Source organism: Echiichthys vipera, assembly GCF_963691815.1.
Source record: "Echiichthys vipera genome assembly, chromosome: 13".
NCBI classification, from domain to species: domain Eukaryota; kingdom Metazoa; phylum Chordata; class Actinopteri; order Perciformes; family Trachinidae; genus Echiichthys; species Echiichthys vipera.
In genome coordinates this window covers 26829246-26848529 of record NC_139838.1, presented here as the reverse complement: position 1 = coordinate 26848529, position 19284 = coordinate 26829246, and the positions used below count along the sequence as shown (strand labels likewise).

General features: G+C 48.0%; 1 protein-coding gene across 9 annotated transcripts in view; it reads right to left on the bottom strand.

Moving 5' to 3' along the window:
* Positions 1-587: 587 nt before the first annotated feature.
* Positions 588-19284, bottom strand: part of LOC310955734 (CCR4-NOT transcription complex subunit 3-like) — a 36816-nt gene continuing 18119 nt past the window's right edge. Inside the window, exons 8-19 of one of the 9 annotated variants that reach the window (XM_083925733.1) lie at positions 18877-19002; positions 18531-18621; positions 16489-16622; positions 15741-15797; positions 13477-14596; positions 13286-13406; positions 11732-11918; positions 10034-10130; positions 9472-9697; positions 7561-7693; positions 7222-7347; positions 588-5073 (exon numbers count right to left, since the gene is read on the bottom strand). In XM_083925733.1, the coding sequence (XP_083781859.1) occupies positions 4975-5073; positions 7222-7347; positions 7561-7693; positions 9472-9697; positions 10034-10130; positions 11732-11918; positions 13286-13406; positions 13477-14596; positions 15741-15797; positions 16489-16622; positions 18531-18621; positions 18877-19002 (2517 nt within the window). In that variant the 3' untranslated portion in view covers positions 588-4974. The remainder of the gene's footprint in view (positions 5074-7221; positions 7348-7560; positions 7694-9471; positions 9698-10033; positions 10131-11731; positions 11919-13285; positions 13407-13476; positions 14597-15740; positions 15798-16488; positions 16623-18530; positions 18622-18876; positions 19003-19284) is intronic. The other 8 variants (XM_083925736.1, XM_083925737.1, XM_083925739.1 and 5 more) reach the window with 8 other exon arrangements.

The window sequence follows — 19284 nt, the reverse complement described above, 5'->3', positions numbered from 1 at the left end:
TCTCCCAGGTCTCTGCTGATGGTGGTGGTGCCTGCTGCCGTGGCCCTGTGTGCAGGTCTCTGCTGATGGTGGTGGTGCCTGCTGCCGTGGTCCTGTGTGTAGGTCTCTGCTGATGGTGGTGGTGCCTGCTGCCGTGGTCCTGTGTGCAGGTCTCTGCTGATGGTGTTGGTGCCTGCTGCCGTGGTCCTGTGTGCAGGTCTCTGCTGATGGTGGTGGTGCCTGCTGCCGTGGTCCTGTGTGCAGGTCTCTGCTGATGGTGGTGGTGCCTGCTGCCGTGGTCCTGTGTGCAGGTCTCTGCTGATGGTGGTGGTGCCATCTGTCTGTTTATTTTTAAAACTGGGCTCTGAGCAGGTCTCCCCCTCTCTCCTCACCCCATTTCCTGTCTGTCCTTCGTAATAAAACCTTATAAAACAATAAATGAGCCGTGTCTGATTCTTTTTTACGGATGAACTTGACATTAACCCCGTCCGTCTGTTTGTGTTTGTTTATGTAAACGTTTTTAAAACCGAACACAAAACCACGGCACCACTCCAGTTTTTCTGAAAAGTACTTCTTTTATTAATATTTTACAATCCTTTATTCATGGTTATGTCATTATTTACTTTTTCAGCGCCACTTTGCAAGTGTCATAATTCCATGCTGTCTCACGACAACAACAAAAAAACAAAAAAACAAAAGGAGAGGTTTGAAGAATGAGAGTCTATACAACACTTGAGTCAAAGGGGCAGAGAGAGATTCACATTTGGGCTCTGGGATCCACCTCTCGTCCCCTCCGCTTGTCAAAGTAAACCCAAAAGGTTAAAAGCAGGACTGTCAGTCAAGTGGGTAAGTGTACAGCTTGTGTGTGTGTGTGGGTGTGTGTGTGTGTGTGTGTGTGTTTGGCTATAAAAACACCTCACACTCCTCTTGAGAAGTTCCTGATCTTTAGAGAAACAGAACAGGGCTCCTCGTTCTCCTCCGGGTTTGAAAACAACAAACAAACATCCAAACGAACACGAAACGTAAAGATGGTCTCTCTTCCAGGTGCTGCTCCAAACATTGGAGGATAATATTTTGCATTTTCAAAACAAAAAAAAAAGCCTTTTGGGTGAAACGGCAAAGGGGCCACGGGCCGGTCGAGAGAGCGACTTCCCCAAATGACTGGTTCAAATTTAAGTGTTGGTACGAATCTGTCGGGGAGGTTATTTAGCTGCTGCTGTTGTTGTTGTTGTTGTGCTGCGGTGGCGACGGGAGCTGCTGGCGGATACATTTCCTCATAAAATGATCTATCAAATACTTCCTGAGAAATAAAGGAAACATCTACCTGGCGTGAAGAGAGGAGGAGGAGGAGGTGGAGGAGGTGGTGGAGGTGATGGAGGAGGAGGAGGGAGGGACACGGAAGAGAGGGAGCGAGTGAGAAAAGTGAATGTTTGGGTGATAAAACAAAAACAATAAGGGAAAAAAAAAAGAGGCTGTGTGTCGGCAGCGGAGTTCACGACTCGTTGGTAGTGAGAACTGGGCAGTGTGTGTGTGTGTGTGTGTGTTTACTGTGTGCCCGGTGGGAACCTGCAGCGTGTAAACATGAAGCTGGAGGACAGAGGAGACGTGGGCAGCAGTGCTGGTGTTGCTCTGTTTGTGCTCTTCAGCACGGAGAGAAGAGAAGAGGAGGGAGGGAGGGAGGCGGGTGGGAGACTAACACACTGTCCATCCAGCTGCTGGTAGCATCCAACACCCACGACGCTCACAACGATCGCTGCTGGAGCTCTTTGTGTTCAAGCATCAGCTCAACCCCCCCAGAAAATACTGACGGCAACATTTCCTCGTGTGCGTCTCGTCGTGCGGATAGTTCGGATTTTATTTGTGCAGGTTTTGAGACGCAAAAGGATTTCTGCGGGACGATAAGTTCGCCGACGCGGTGAGAGACGGTGACTGTGACGGCGACTGTGACGGTGACGAGCAGATTAAACGATAACACAAAGCAAATGATTGAGGTTGTGATTGCGCGCTCAAACATGATTGGTCGACACTTCTCGGGCTACAAACGACGTCTACACTCGTCACCTGTTTACAGATTAACGTCTGCAGCGGCGTGACGCGAGTTTGAGTCTGGAGACGGGATTTTAACGCATCCAAAAGCAACCGCGGAGATGAACGGATGAAGCGATGAATCGATGACCGGACCCAGAGGAAATGAATCTGAAACTTTGTTTGATTGGAAACAGAGCGGGAAAACTAAACGTACAAACTATTCTTTGCGGCTTTACGTGAACGATTTCCCAGGAAGTCGATGCTTCCAACGAAGAAATTATCCCGAACGTCACCCTCCGTAAAACCGCAACTTCTTATTTCTACGCTGACAACATTGAACGTGTTAATTAGTTATCTTTGGATAGAACCAGGCTAGCTGTTCCCCATGTTTCCAGTCTTTATGCTAAGCTAAGCTAACTGGCTGCAGCTTCGCGTGAGTAGTGTCGATCTTCTCTTCCACCTTCCTACAGCAACTATCCGTATTTCCCAAAATGACCTTCATTGTGTCGGAGGAAGTGGAGGCAGAGATCGCTCGCACAAATAAAACCAAAACTTCACGCATGACGAGAAAACACGAGGTTTAGGTTTTGTGAAATTGCAACCTGGGTGAATTAAAGAAGGATGGGTGAACGCAGAAGTCTTAATGTAACCCTGACGTATCACTTCTGATCCCTTTCCTCTCAGAGTGCTGTGACATAACACTGCCCACCGGGTAGAAGACAGTTACTACCAACACTTCTCCGGCTGTGTTCTCACACTCCTCCACCGTGGCTCGATGGGAGGAGGCAGGGCAGGATATTTTTACACCGCAGCGGCCGGAGGATTCACAAAACGAGCCGCTCCGGGAGAATACAAACTCTGAGAGGATTAAGAGCGAGAGAAGCCTGCGGTGCGGTGCGGTGCCACCTACGGACAACTTTTACCCACATGTGGCTGGTGGTGGTGGTGGTGTGTGTGTTCTCCTCTGGTGGTGAACGGCAGGTGTGTCGGTGTCACGTCTACGACGGTCGAGGCAGGTTCGCTGGTTGGAGGGTCGGTTTGCGAGGCTCGAGGTGATGAAGCTCGACAAGCCCTTGTTGCGGCAGCACCAGGAGGGCGGGAGAGCGGTTTTTAGCTACAAAAAAGGTCACAATCGCCAGCCAGCGGGGACGCCGGAGCGAAAGGCTCGTCGCGTTTTTTTGACCTGATTCTCGCACCAAACTTTGTTTAGTGAGTTTTGTCGTCTCCAAACAAATCTTACACAGATGGTAAACGTGTATACGAGGAACGCCATTTCCCCCGCTTCCCATTCAGTGTCGACGTCAGTCTCCAGGCGTCGAGGTGCCCGCTCCCCATTTGCATAAAGTTGAGCTCTGGGATGTTTTAGGGAAAATGCCGACGGCGTCCAGAAAGACTCGCCGCCTCTGGAAACTCATGGAAATCTTTCAAACTGTGGACGATCTAAACATGAAGATGGAGTCTGCTACTTATTTCTGGTATGACGTGTCTTATTTTTGAAATATCAGGAGAAGTTTCCAAATGAGCCGCCACGTCGGTCGGTTTTTAAATCTGGGCGCCGACAAGGGAAGCGTCCGATCGTGGTGGTAGGCGAGTGTAGCCTGAGACTTAAATGACAGTTGGTGACGCGCCCATCGAGCGTGAGAAAACAAAAACAACCTTGCCGTTGTGGAAACGTACCATTACAAGAACTTAACGACCCGTGGCGTTACGGTGTAGCTGTCGCCGCAGGATCGCCGCTTTTGGAGGGCGAGTTCTCGAAGCTAAACGTCTGCGCTGCTCAGGAGGCGCCGTTAAAGTTCAGATACTCTGGAGGGGGAAGGAGTGTGTTTGTAACACACACACACCGGTGGTATTAACTAAATCCAGCAGCAAAGTAAGAAGAAACTTAGGAACTAAGGAAAAGAAGCAGAGGTGGAGCAGAGAGAAGTCGAGACCCGACGCCCGAGCGACGCCGGAGAGCAGATCTGGAGCCGGCCTCGACCTCCTGCTGCACCTCTTTTATCACTTTAAGGGCGCAGACTTTTTAAAAAGTCATCGAACGTGAATGCAAAAGAAAGTTCATACTTGCAGCACATTTTCCATCGTCTGTCGCACCTCAGCAAAAAAAATTAGACAACGCATAAAAATGTTTGTCATGGGGTTTGAAGCGTTTTCGACTTTTTCAAAAACGTTCATTCAGTGGCGAGTTCATTAGCTCCAGTGGGACTCTTGATAAACTGGCAGCTAGGGCGCACATCCGAAGGTTTGTGCAGAGATGTTACGGGTTCAGTTACGGGTTCAGTTACGGGTTCAGTTACGGGTTCAGTTACGGGTTCAGTTACGGGTTCAGTTACGGGTTCAGTTACGGGTTCAGGGTCGTTAAGTTCCTGTACTGATCTCGCGTGAGTTCAAACCCCCTCTGATCGCCGCCTCGGCTTCTGTCTGGAGTGAGAAAAACTGAAAGTCGCGCGTGAATCCTGCCCTGCTGCTGCGGACGTGTTGTAGCGTGGGTTTTACCTCTTTGTCTGTTTAAGAGAAGACAAAAGCTTGTACTTTACGGTTAACCAATCATCTTTGGTTCTTAAAGGGGGGGGGCGTATATAAGCACACGTTTTTAAAGCCAACAGAAGAAGTTAACACAGAGGGGAAAAGCACACGATAGACTGATTATACGCTGTGAGAGTCTTGTTGTTTCAAAGAGAGTTCCAGTTCAGGAAAATATGGAAATAAAAGACCTGATGATGGAAAGGAGGAGGAGGAGGAGGAGGAATGACAGGGTGGGAGGAGTAATAACAGCTGTGGTGAGGGTGATGAGGCAGGGTTGGAGGGTCAGAGGGAGGCCCCTCTCCATCCCGAACATCTCCCCGTCGAGCTGAGGTCAAATCCAGGAATGTCAGCAGGCGGAGCACCCTTCTTTATTCGTTTGTTCTTCATCCGTCTGTCCCTCTCTCACTTCCTCGTACGTCTGTCCGTCTTCCTCTCAGCAGGTCACTGGAGGTCTCGGTCCTCGAGGTACCGGTACTCGAACGTGAAGCCCTCCTTCTTCCGCTGGCCCCATTTCTCATAGTCAAAGTAAATGTACGTTCCCTGGAGAGGAATTCAAATGCAGAAGGTGATTTATAGACAAAAGGACGACAATTAAACCTCATCTCATCTCATCTTCAGCCTCTTATCCGGGGTCGGGTCTCGGGGGCAGCAGCTTTAGCAGGGGACCCCAAACTTCCCTTTCCCGGGCCACATTAACCAGCTCTAACTGGGGGATCCTGAGGTGTTCCCAGGCCAGTGTGGAGATCTAATCTCTCAACCTGGTCCTGGGTCTTCCCCGAGGCCTCCTCCCAGCTGGACGTGCCTGGAACACCTCCCTAGGGAGGCGCCCAGGGTTCATCCTTACCAGATGATCCTGAACCACCTCAACTGGCTCCTTTCAACGCAAAGGAGTTGAAAGGAGCCAGTTGAGGTGGTTCGGACAATTAAACCTGCTCTAGGAGAAAAGCTCTTAAAGGCCCGGACACACCGACCCGACAGAACAAGTGGCAACGAAAACCGACTGTTGCGGCAGCGCACGTGAAGACCGACAGGACGGACTCAAGACGCACATTAACGACACGACCGGACGTTGAAAGAACATGTGATATTTACTATACAGGAGAGTAAACGATAACACAAACAACCACGAACTGTTTCTGCTGATAAAATCATCTCACCTGAAGTCAGTTTTCCATCGCACCACCTCTTGACTTTAGTCGTCGGTGCCGTTTTCTAGTTGCTTAATCCGAACTGTCGGAGTGATCTCTCTCACCGACGCGCTCCGCTGGGTTGCCATCGGTTCGGCCCAAAAGTCGACAACGGTGCGTGGACACGCTGCGAGAGCTAGAGCGACAGTTGCTCGCTTACAGCCCGACTGTGGGTCTGGCGCGTCAGGGCCTTTAACGTGTGTACAAACGCATCTTTTATGAGCATCTCCCAGCATGCTTTGTCTGGCTTGGCCACAAACATACGCGGCGAAATGATAAATGATTCGACTGCTCAGTAACTCCGCAGCAGAGAATGAGATGATCATTTTCATACTGTGGGGGAAAAATGCACCTTCTGATCCGCAGCGAGACGTTTATATTTTGACAGTTTAGTCTTAAAAATGTGCAAACTTTAATCAAACATGGGCTGAGAAACAGGATCCTTGTACTAAAAGCCAAGCACAAGAGGATATTTTTGGGTTAAAGCAGACATGATGACTACTGTACTGTGGTTTTTTCTAATTTCACTTCATTACTGCAGTCGTTACGTTCTTCCCTGAATATTTAAGGCGCTCAACAAAAACAGGAATGTAGCCGAGGACTTTTACTTTGATAAAATTAAAGACGTTCCCGCCATAAATCGATGCAGGAAAGTTAAAAATTCACCAGAATGCAGGAAATTGCTGCTTAAAATCGTTTAAAGTTATTGAGTTACAGTTATTGCAGGAGGACTGCCAGAGCCGTTTCATAGGTCCTCGCTTGCATATGTCAAAACAAACTCTACCTTGACCGCAGAATTCAAACCTCTTTAGCAGACTTTCATCTAAAACTGCAACTTTTAGTCGATCGACAAGTAATCAGCAACTATTTTGAGCAATCGTCACATTAGTTTTTCATGCAAAAGTGGCAGAAAAAGCTCATTTCAGCCTCTCAAAGATGGAGATTTCCTTCTTTTCTTTGGTTGATATTATATTAAACTGAATAGCTTTGTGCTTTGCTAAAGACCAAACCATTTATTTAACCCTGGAGGAGCTTCAGAGCAGCAGCAGACTCATACAACCTCGCTGCCTTAAAGACGGCACAGGGAATCATTCCTACCTGCTGCCGTCAGACTCTACAACGCTGCACAACAACACTCAGGGAATAAACTCACATTATTCAAAGTGACTTATCACTGACATGCACCTTTCTCTCTCTTGCACCTTAAAATCCACATGGTACATTGTTGCTTTTATCCATCACCTTGAATATCAAGTCTGCACTAACTGCTGTCCATCCTGCACCGTGATTGCTTGGTAATGCAGTTTATGTGCACGGCTAAATTCCAAAATGTCTGCACTGGGTTACTTGTCTAACATCGATGTTTTGAGAGCCTGTTATGATCTTTTCACAACGCACAGAGATGACTGGAAACTGACTGGAAACAGCGGCAGGAAAGGGTGATTGTGTGTGTGTGCATGCTCTTTCTCTCTCCACTCGAGGTCAAAGATGTGACGCTGACCTGCTCAAACTCGTCCGTAATGGTTTTGGGTTCTTCGTGCCTCTGAAACCACATCATGTACTTTGTGTGGAACCTCCATGACTGCTTCTTCAGGGCTTTGGCTGCCAGATACTGGGCCTTAGTGCCCTTCAGAGAAGAGAAGCAGAAACGACAAAACAAGACTTTAATTAGAAAGAACACGTCCAGGAAATACAGTTTGAGGTTCAGGCGCAGATTTCAAGAAATCCTCAAACACATTTCATGAGTTATTTGGGGATTAAACTGCTGTTTTGCATCATTTTCTATCTTCAAACTCTGAAACATGATCGAGGAAACGTGTGTGTAAACTGCACAGCTTACCTCCAGGTAGTAAAAGATGAAGAAGAGGGTTTCTGTGGAAAGCCTCTGGTAGAACTCTACAGTGTCGGAGTGGGGCGGTGGCACCTGGTGGTGGAAAGGCAGGGTGGGGCACGGGTTCCTCATCAGGTACTGCCTGTAACAACCACACACAGGGGGCGTTATAGGGACAGAAGCAATGCAAAGAAGCAACAGGAGGAATTATAACACAAGTGAAAAGACGAGAGCACATACGGCATCAATCAAACCAACACTTCGTGTTAATGAATGTATGTGAGTGTAATCAGTGATATTCAGACTGATGGAGATCGTGCGGCTCTTCTAGACTTTTTCAAAGTGTCATCGGACCAAATGGATCAAATTCTGATGAGCGAGTCATTTCACGGAGGTTGTCTCATCTCATCTCATCTTCAGCCTCTTATCCGGGGTCGGGTCGTGGGGGCAGCAGCTTTAGCAGGGGACCCCAAACTTCCCTTTCCCGGGCCACATTAACCAGCTCTAACTGGGGGATCCTGAGGCGTTCCCAGGCCAGTGTGGAGATCTAATCTCTCCACCTGGTCCTGGGTCTTCCCTGAGGCCTCCTCCCAGCTGGACGTGCCTGGAACACCTCCCTAGGGAGGCGCCCAGGGTTCATCCTTACCAGATGATCCTGAACCACCTCAACTGGCTCCTTTCAAAGCAAAGGAGCAGCGGCTCTACTCCGAGTTCCTCACGGATGCACTTTTCCATCCGAACCGTAGATTTTTAGATCTGTGACAAACCCAGTTTATCTGTTCAGTTTCCACCGGGCTGTGAGTTTAGTGGGTACCAGAGGTAATCATTGTGTCCCACTAACCAGCAGGACGTTTGAGAAGTGGTGAGTTAAAGTATCGGATGCCTCTTCATGTGATGGGATAACTTATAAACAAGCAATATAAACAACAGTTCATGTGCGCTGGACATCAGTTCTGTTTCTATGGAACACGTGAAACAAAGATTTTCCTGTCGAGTGTTTATTTCATTCGACTGTCGACGTCATGATCTGGTTTTAACCTCGGATGACGAAATCCCTGCAGGTTCTGTGTTTGTGTGTGTGTGTGTGTGTGTGCATGTGTGTGTGCGTGTCGCTCTCTGACTGTAAAACACAACAGCCACTGTTGGACAAGAGGGTTGGAGTGCTTGGATTTAAATGTCAATTGCAGCTGTGTGGGCAGACCGCACTGTAGCTACAGTGTGATGCGTTCTCTGATTGTGTGTGTAGGAACGCCACAACACTGGTGCTTCTATTAAACACTAAATACAGAATACAGACTGTGGTGTGACGTCCACCTTAGTCCTTATATCCTAATTATTCCTGACTTTTAGAAAAGTTCTTCTACATCTTTGCTTTAGAAAGGATTTAGAAAAGTCTGTTTACGCAGATAAAACATTACATTAACAACTTATTGATTAACAAAAATTATTTTTCTGTCAATCAAAGACTAATTGTTGCAGCTCTATTTGGATTTATTGAATTTTCAATCAAATTCTAACACATTTGTCTTTTAATTGTAATAAAAATTGTATAAAATAAGCTTCATTCAGACTGTGCAGTGCTCTACGTTAATGGGAATATTTTCTGTTTTGTTTCTGCTCTACGACAGTAAACGTAAAATCTTTGAGTTGTGGACAAATCGAGACATTTGTGGACATCATCTCTGTGCTTTGAGAAACACTGATCAACAGTTTCCACCATTTCTTGACCTTTTATACCAAACAACAAACCGATGAATGAGTGAGAAACAACAATGAAAACAATCTTCTGTTGCTGCTAACAAACAAAACACTGAAGGAAGTACAAAGAATGATTTTTCCAACTGTGCTGCATGAAGGTTTATCATCTACCTTGTGATTTTATTACGCGTTTGCTTTAAAAATGTAAATATTTGACCGCACCTGATCCTCTCGGAGTCGGACGGGTGGGGCATGTGCGTCCACGCCGCCTCCTCCATGGCCTGTTGGTAGAGCTGGTCTTTGGACAGGGGAACCGGCCCCAAAGGGCAGACCCCCAATGAGGGGGGGATGCTGACCTCTGACAGCGAGAGCTGAGGTGCTGAGGGCGGGCCCGAGGGGGCCGTAGTGCTGCTGGGAAAGATGTCTGAAGAGAAACAGGAGACAGAGACTTTAAAAGTCAAAGGGTAGAGGAGCGACAGAGGGGAGATGGAAGGGAGAGGGTGGAGGAAATCGAGGATGTAGGGGAGTGAGAGAGGATGTGCGGGAGGGGGGAGGGAGTCGGGATTTGAAGTCAGGGAGACAAAGAGAGAGAAGTTGAGTCAGGGCTGATAATATCATCAGCAGTTTTTGTTCAGAGGAGGCTGCGAGTGGGAGGTGAGATGACATTTTGTTCCATTAAACTACAGCCTTTCTATTTCTGCTCTGTAGCAACCACCCATCTCCTTTTATTAAGGTGCGAATGTGCGGGTGTGTTGGTGTGTGTGTGTGTGTGTGTGTGTGTTACCTGGGGTGAGGTGCAGGGAGGGCACGTCTCCCTCCATCCCTGAGCTGAGTGCTGCTCGCTCGGCCATGGACTTCAGGCTGCTCAGAGGCTCCTGGGGCTGATGTGGACAGACAAGGAGACTCATGGGAAAACAGATTCTAGCGGACTGTGCGCTCACGGTTATCGTACCTGCCCCTGCGGAGGAACTCGCACCAGTGATGATGTTGTCATGGAAATCCCTTTTTGTTTTTGTTGTTTGTTTACCCCCCGTCCCCCGTCCCCTCAAAGATGCTCCTGATGTAACAACAGACGCAGCTGAGGAGCGATAAAATACACCATACAGCCCGAAGCCGACAGCAAGACAATGAGATATTGGACGATATTGTGTTTCGACCTGCGTGTGGGAGGGCCTTTCCTGTTTCAATGCCACAATGAAAACCGCTGCGTTTTCACACAGAAATATGAGGGAACGCCATCTTTTTGTCCAGTCACACAGACCGAGCGAAGGTGTCGTAGAGCCGCCCCAGGAGCAAAAGAGGCGCCTGCGTCTGGCGCGCACATGTGTGTGTGTGTGTGAGCTGATCTGCACCATTAATCGACCGCTCGACCCAACAAACAAACTTTATACAACTTCAAACGTTATAGCAGCACAACTGTCAGCAGAGGGAAGGACTGCAGCTCTGCGCCGGTGCTTCCGAGTTTGAGAGAGGGAGAGAAATATTACAATGTTTCTGTTAGTTATTAATAACTCAGGCTGCTCTGCTCTCTGATCTTCTTTCTCCACACATGAGAAGACAAGACTCTTTCCATTTACTGTGCTAAAGATCTCACTTTAAGACCATTAAGTTTTATGTTTTGGTAATTCATTCTGCACAGAATAACATCAATCTTTGCTGCTATGATGCTCCACACTGATGCTGCACCCTTTTGCTTTGTCAGTAAAGTTCTCCACAGCCACACCTTCAGTAACTTGTTGTAAGTGTGTGATTGGAAAACAACTTTCTCAGGAGTGAAACGATGTGATTTTGGTGAACACTGAGTGTGTTTCCTGCCGCTGTAATGAGGCGTTACACACGTGACGTTTCCTCACAGAGGTCGACTGAAGGAGACAGAAGCTGCAGAACAAACACGTGTTCAGTCCGCTCGGTTTAATCACTTCACTGCTGTTCTTCCATGATTCTCACGATTAGACAATAACAACCACAGTAATAATCCCCACATGGATCTCACTGTTGGCACAATGAGTCAAATCATAGTGGAAGCAGTTTGGAGAGTGTTTGCATGCAAATTAAAAGCCTGTGGAGATTAATTTACTGGATCTTTGTAAACAGAACAACGTGCAAAACATCGTTTCTACTAATTCTCAAATCCCTTAAAAAACCTGTTCCAAGATAACAGTAAAGGGCCGTCCACACCGAGAATCAGAAAACTGTTCTTCGTCCTTAACGCAACGATATAACGACAGAAACGTTGACACCCAATCAAAATCCACCTACATTTACAGGACATCATCTTCCAACAAACTCTATATACTAATAAATAAAGTGTATTAAAGTGTTATATACAGTACAGTGATTATTGCACTAAGCTGCTTTGACAGTTTCTGCAGAAGGGTGATAAATCACAGGAAGGTGTGTGTGTGTGTGTGTGTGTGTGTGTGTGTGTGTGTGTGTGCGAGCGTGCATGCGTGCGTGCGTGCGTGTGTCGTAACCTTCTCACCTTGATGCTGTCTGAGGACTGCGAGTAGGACAGCGGCCCGTTCAGCAGGCTGCCGCCGCCGCTCACCATCTTGGCCTCGCTGTAGAAGGCGGGTGACGGGGAGCTGGACGACAAACAGATCGATCCCAGTAAACTGGAACCGGTGTCCTTACTGGGGACAGAGGGACAGAATGGGAGAAAGGGGGGACTAAATAAGGAGACACAGAGAGGGTCAACTTTGCAGTGAAATGACAGGACACGTTCAGTGAACAGGCATCAAACACTAGGGCTGTACGGTACGGCCTAAAATGTATATCGTGGTGTAATTTGAAGCATAGACGGTAACGCTATTATATCACGGTGTATTTATCTTAAAGTATCGTATTTTCCGCACTATAAGGCGCACCTAAAAACCTTCATATGTCTCAAAAGTGCGCCTTAATAATCCGGTGCGCTTATATAAGGACCAACATTGAGCCACAACAGGTCTCTAACTACGGTGAGCAGCCTCCGACTCTATTTTTCCCCGTAGAAGAAGTAACGCGCGGTGCATGTTGAGATATACGACTGCGCGAAGCGTGCCGTTTCATTTCCATGTGTGTGTTTGTGTAAAGAGCCCAAAATGGCTCCTGTTAAGAGACACGCGTACGACGCAGAGTTTACACTCAAGGCCATTAGTCACGCAGTAGAACACGGGAATAGAGCAGCAGCCAGAGAGTTTAACATGAACCAATCAATGGTGCCGAAGTGGAGGAAGCAACAAGACGACCTCCCCTGACTGTTTTGTTGACGTTCCCTTTAGCACAGCTCCATCTAAAGGATGCAGAACGTAACCCCAGCCTCCACTGTAGCGTCTGTTCTATGCGCCTTATAATGCGGTGCGCCCTATAGCGCGGAAAATACGGTACAAGTTTAAGGCTCTTACGTGTGTATTTTATACTTCTACTCCACCTCAATTCAGTGGAAATATTCTACTTTTCACTCCACTACATTAATCTGATAACTTCTGTTACTTTACAGCTACAAATACTTCAATGTCCCTTCGCTGTTGAACTGACGGTTTTCAGTGTCAACCTTTAGTTTTTTTAAAGTAGAACGAGACATTGCGGTGGTGATGTAACCACGGATTCCACCAGACTGAAACGATTGCAAGAGCAACAGGTGTGGAGAGGAGCGATGGATATACAGCGGGAGTATGTGGAGTGTTGTGGCCGTGCACCAATGAGAAGCGCTTGGAGCCAGACTCCCAGTGCGCCGGTATTTACGCGCTGAGGTAGTTGCGTTGAGATGTGAGAGATGAAAGCAGTCAACATCGGCCATGAATTACTTTTTCACAGAGGCTTGTATTCGAACGGGCAGCGAATACTCGCTTACGGGCCGCGGATCTGCGCGGTTACGTCAGAGCTGCTGCGCCTGCTACACGGTAGAGTCAAACCCCTACTGTCCATACCGTCCAGCCCTAGGACATTACTGGGAAATTACTGTTTTCCAGGTCAAAACTAAATAAATAAATAAAAACAGTGACAATTTTGTACAAACTCAACAACAGCCCCACCCCAGATATTTTCTACTCACGGCTGATTGGCTGTGGAGGTCAAAGACGAGGGTTGGCTGCTTTGTGATTGGCTGGCACTGGTGAGGGCGGAGTCTGTTGTGCTGTCTGCTACCACGGCGCTGTAACCTGTGAAGAAAGACACTGAATAAATGAATGAGTGAGAGCCTTGTGCATTGATCTTCTGCTCCGCTGTTGCCGCTCAGATACTCACTCGTGCTACCGTTCTGCTTCTGCTGGCTCGGCGGCCTGACGGAGAGCGACAGGTTCCCTCCCACCACGCCGCTGCCTGCTGATCCCGAGCTGCCTCCGTTGCTTCCGATGACTCCCACTCCGCTACCTGGAGCTAAACCTCCTACTGGGCTCAGGGACACCAGGGAAGACCCCTGCACCCCCGACTGACCAGAACCCAAACCCAGAATCCCAGAGCCGACGCTGGTTAACCCCGGGGCCGGGCCCAGCAGACCCCCTGTCGTGGACGTCGGCCCGCCGACTGTGATGCTTCCACTGCCGATGGAGCCCACAGCGCTGTTGGTCGTCGTGGGGCTGATGCCGATGCCGCCCAGTGAGCCTGGTAGGCCAGAGCCGATCGCTCCTGACGAAGCTGCCTGAGCGTAGGGTGCTGGGGTGGAACCGGACAGGAGGCTCGCCATGCTGCTCAGGGATGCCGGCATCCCCGACAGGCCAAGGCTCCCGGACATCGGGCTGGTGGTGATGGAGCCGGACATACTGGACATACCGGACATACTGGACATACCGGACATACTGGACATACCAGACATACCGGACATACCAGACATACCGGATATACCGGACATACTGGACATACCGGATATACCGGACATCCCGCCTTTCCCCAGCGAGAGCCCCAGGCTGAGGCCAAGGCTATTGGAGGTCGCCGTGGGCCCCGACAGAGACTGGGACTGGGAGTTTGAAGTGAAGAGCCCCTGTGTGATGGCGTTGGGGGGAGAGGAGGCAGCAGAGATCATGTGGCTGTTGGTGGAGGTGATGGGGATGGAGATCGGCGCAGAGGGCGGGGAGCTCACTAAGTTTTTGGCCTGATGTTGCTGCGCCGACAGGTGCGGCGGCTGCTGGGTGGCGTTGCTGTAGCTGCCGGCGGAAGTGTTGGAGAGGAGACCCCCCAAGCCGCTGTGATGGCTGTTGACCCCGGAGCCGCTGAGGCCTCCGCCCGTGATGGTCGCCATAGAGACGAGTGAGGATGAGGTCAGTCCCGAGATTGAGGAAGAACAAGAGGAGGAGGAGGATGAGGAAGAGGAGGAGGAGGAGGACGAAGAGGATAACGAGGAAGAGGGGTTTCCGTTTTTCACAGGTGACTGAAAGAGAAGTCAGAAGTTTGTCTTTTAGCAAGAGCTCATGTTTTCACAGTGTCAAACCACAATGTCAGTGTCCGCACCTCCTCAATTACACGGTTTACAGTCATGTTCACATTTTGCGGGTTGCCATAGAAAAAATTGTGAATTGATGACTCTAAAATTAAAAAAAATTGCCCATAGGTGTGTTATCTGTCTCTGTTTGTCTGTCTCTGTTTGTCTGTCTCTGTTTGTCTCTATGTGTCCTGTGATAGACTGGCGTCCTGTCCAGGGTGGACCCCGCCTCACACCCGATGTCAGCTGGGATCGGCTCCAGCCCCCCACGACCCCGACAGGGAGGTTGAAGATGAATGAATGAATTGGTGGTACGGATGGGCACGAGTAATGTTTTCCCAGATCGAGTGATCACATGAATTACTCGAAGAGGGAAATAAAACTTTTAAAACGCATCCTCCGTGTCCTGACAGCCAGTGAGCGTCCGACTGTTGCGTCACATCAGCGCCCTCAATACGTTAAATACGCACTGAATGTGTGGAACCAGTTTTTAAATATGCTCCTGAAAAACAACACAGATATGGAGCCCGTCTGTCACTTCGAGTGCCTAAAGCTCTCCCTAAAGCTCCATCCTTCTGTCACACACACACACACCTACACACACTTTCAACAGCCCCGCAGTGCCAGACACACTCTTCACCTCCGAGGCTCCTCTAGTCCTCATCTTATCTGGTCCTGTTTAGCTCCAACAACACATTTATTCAGGTGTCTGTAGTGAAATGAGGTGGTTTATAAATATATGACTAAAGTTCAGCTAGAAAAAAATCAGCTCTGCACGGTAGCGTAAAAAAATAAATAAAGTTCTCTCAAAATAAGAGTTGGAAAAAAAGGATTGATTAGTCACGCCCATCCCTAAATGTGCAGGCTGTGTTCTCTGATCAGTCAGGGGTCTGCAGCGTTTTCACTCCACCTTCTAGTCTCAGTTCAACCTCCGAACCTCGACCGAGGCGGCACCAAAAAAAAGTACTTTTCACAATTTTGCTGACAGAAAAACCATAAAGGAGCAAGTGAAGGAGAGCTGAGATGTACCGCGCTGTGCAAACGCAGCACAAGAGACAAAGAGGGGACGCTAACTTTCAGTGCCTTTACTCACCTGACCGACTTCACTGTCTGTTGAACGTCCGCGCTTCTTGTCGTCTTCTGAATTCTCCTGAAAAACACGAATGAAGAACGACGTCAGGCCACAGAGAAACCCAAAGGTGATGGTCAGTGGGGGGACATTTTTTAAAGGAGCTTGTGTCTAAAAAAGACCTCTTTAGTCCAAATCTACGGCATAAAAAGTGAAATCACAAACGTTTTCTTAGGATCTTCACTTGGATGATTAAAAGGTTAAACAACACCGACTGAACTTCACATTTCCCAGGAATCACCGCGGCTCACGTCTCATCCTTTACGTTCCCTTTCATGCCGACTTCATGTCAGCGGCATTTAACAATACCACGCCTTCTATTCAGACACATCAGACCTATAATAACTACTCTCACTGCGTGCTGCGCGTGGGCGGAGAGGAAGAACAGATGATATAATGACAGCAGAGCGGAACAATGAGAGCAGATGGCAGGGCACTACAAAAGCACATACAAAGGCAATTATTTTACGTTTACATTTGATATATTGACCTGACTTCACTCGACATTAACGCAACAAATCTGTATAATTTGCAGATATCACCGATATTACATCATTACCACTATTAGTGATATCTTCAAAAAGGTCAAAGATGAGATAAATAACCACACAGGTTTGTTCTTTGGTGGAAAAGCAGTAATCGATATTTCTCAATCTCATAAGTTTGCAAACAATTTACATGCGAGGTGAAACTTTGTTGTTGGTTTTCTCACCGTAGTGCAAGTGGCAGGCGAGGGGGGGATGGGTGAAGATGAGGTGGTGGAGGTGGGCGTGCTGCTGGAGTGCTGGAAGATCTCGTCCTCCAAGTTTGAGTTTCCCGGCGGGGAGGTGGCGACCAGCGTCTGAGCTGCAGGAGAGCAGAGACACAGAGGGAGAAGTGTTCAACGATTCAAAGCGTTAACGTGGTCATTTCTTAGTATTAGCCATTAGTTTGGTGACTTTTATTGTCTTATACGTTTAGGAGACTCAGCCTGTATGTTCTGTATCTTTGGGTGCTTTCACCCCTGAGCTGTTTGGTCCATTTTAACGGTGTTACACCAGATAGTCTGTTTTTTTCCTTGTGGTGTGAAAGCTCATGGGCCCAGCTTCCACAAAATCAGTTTGTTTTTACGCTGTTTTTAATTTTTTTCTTGGATATTTTGGAGCTACAGTTGCTTGAATCTGCTGCTACAAGTCTTAAATGTTGTCGTTTTGCTCACAGATGATAAGTTCTCCAAATATCGCAGTGAAATGTGGAGCAAAGGTGATGTGAAGACCTGTCGAGCAGAGGGTGCGTACCCCGTTTTTGAGTGACAGATCAGCCCTGAACAGTGCAGCAAGTCTGTGAATGTTCTCATGTGTCCAGGTCGTCGTTCTCATCAAAGCAATTTCTGTCAAAAGCAACTGGACTTGGTTATTTGTCTAGGAAGACGTTTCACCTCTCATCCAAGAGGCTTCATCAGTTCATGTACGCATCTGACCAGGACCAGGACCAGGACCAGGACCAGGACCAGGCTGGGACTGGACCAGGACCAGGACCAGGACCAGGACCAACTAACTGGTGTGAGATCCAGGTATTTAACCTCTCACAAGGCCGATGATGTCACTAGGACCCTTTGTGCTCCAAGTGCCAACGACCGTTGTTGACTGTGATTGCAACTCTTATGATAGCCACTCACTCTAAGTCCAGTTGCTTTTGACTGAAATTGCTTTGAGGAGTGCAGCAAGTGAACGTTTTGGTTTGTGCCTTTGTAAAGAAAAAAGCTAATGTAACACAACACAACGACAAAGCATCAGTGCATCACACAGAGCTACATGAGAGAGAGGGAGAGCTTTATATCAGCACTTACACTTCATTAATCTTATAGGAAGTAAAGTACGCAAGAGGATGGTGAAAGTTTAAACCCCAAACAGAAACGGTCTTGCTGCACTGTACGGCATCTGTAGTACTGAGCTGTCACTCAAAAACTCATTAGCCAATGAGCATGCACCCCTGAATGAGTGCCCGCCCACCTCCAGGTCTGAAAATCACTTTTGCGCCACATTGCAAACTTATCATTTGTGAACAAAAAAACAAACAAACAGCATTTGAACAGCAACAGATTCAAGCAGTTTTAGTTGATGACCCATCATCTGGATAATGTCGTAGTTCTCTTTCATAGCATTCGTTTCGTGTCTCACTATGGGGAACGCCTCCTGCGTGACCTCATCAGAAGCACAATAACACTACGCCAGCCCCCTATTGGCTGGCATTGATGACGCCTATGTCAGGGGGAGCAGGGACCCTCCCCCTATATAATAGGCTGACATAGCAAGAGTCGTCATTCATAAACCTCTTCTCGCTTCTCACAGAAGCCTGTAGATGACTGTATATTGGTTGTTAGGCTAAACTGTCCACAGACTAGAGTGCACAACTTGGGTCAGGGGTGCCTCGTTGCCAGCTGTACGATTATCTACTGACGTGAAAAAAAGCAATATTTTTCTGAACAACAGGTAGCAATACCTCCAGAAGTAGAAATACTTTCTGCTCCTCCGCTAGCGGAGAGAAAAATAGCAATATTTTCCTCCCCTCTCGCCTGGTGGCTGCATAAGCCGTTAGACAAACCTTTGCTCTCAAATTGTGACGTTTTCTCCTCTTTTCTCCAGGAGCCACACAACAAGCCTCTTCTTGGCTTTACTGTTAATATCCGTTTCTTTTCTTCAGATTTAACCTTTAAACCATCTATATTTCCAGTTTGTAATGATGTGAAATGACCCCGGGTCCTTCTCTACTCACGGATGTCGTCGAGGTCCAGGTCGTCGTACAGAAACTCATTCTCCTCAAAGTCTGGATCCTGCGACGAGTCCAGATAATACTCCACATCATCCTTTATGAAGACAGAGCGAATGGAAGAGGGAGAGTTAATGTGTGAGGATGTTTGAGTCTCAGTCGATAGAAATATTACAAATGATGAAGGTTCTCAGCAACAAAGCAACGCTCTTTGATTTCCTTTAGAACAGTTATTCTTCAATGTGACAGTTAATTATAAAAAACAAGGTTTACATAAGTTGTATCTACAAGTTCAGAGACGGAAAAAGCTTTAAAGTGTCCGTGGCGGTGGTTTATAAAGACGTGAGCTGACCTTGATCTTCCTGATGGCGTCCACCTGCACCGAGTCGTTGTCCAGCATCCTCAGTATGGTCTCCAGCATCCGGATGTGGTGTCGATGCCTTTCGATGAACTTCTTCAGCTCCTCAATCCGGTCCTGCTTCTTCACAACAAGAGAGGGCGAGGTTGGGGAGGAACCAGGGGGAAAGAAGGAAAACAATTCTGGCGTCAGTTTAAAATCGTTTCATGTTCAGGTCATAAAATGATACCAAGCTATAACACAACATGTGGGTTCCTCTTGAGCAGCTACACGAAAAGAGCCTGTTAGGGCGCACTCCCACCGTCCGTCCGTCCCGTGCCCCGTGCTTTAGGGTCCCTGTCCCCCCCTCCAGGCCCGTTTGTACTCACACTACCTGGGCCTCGGAGAATGCTTCTTGCTGCC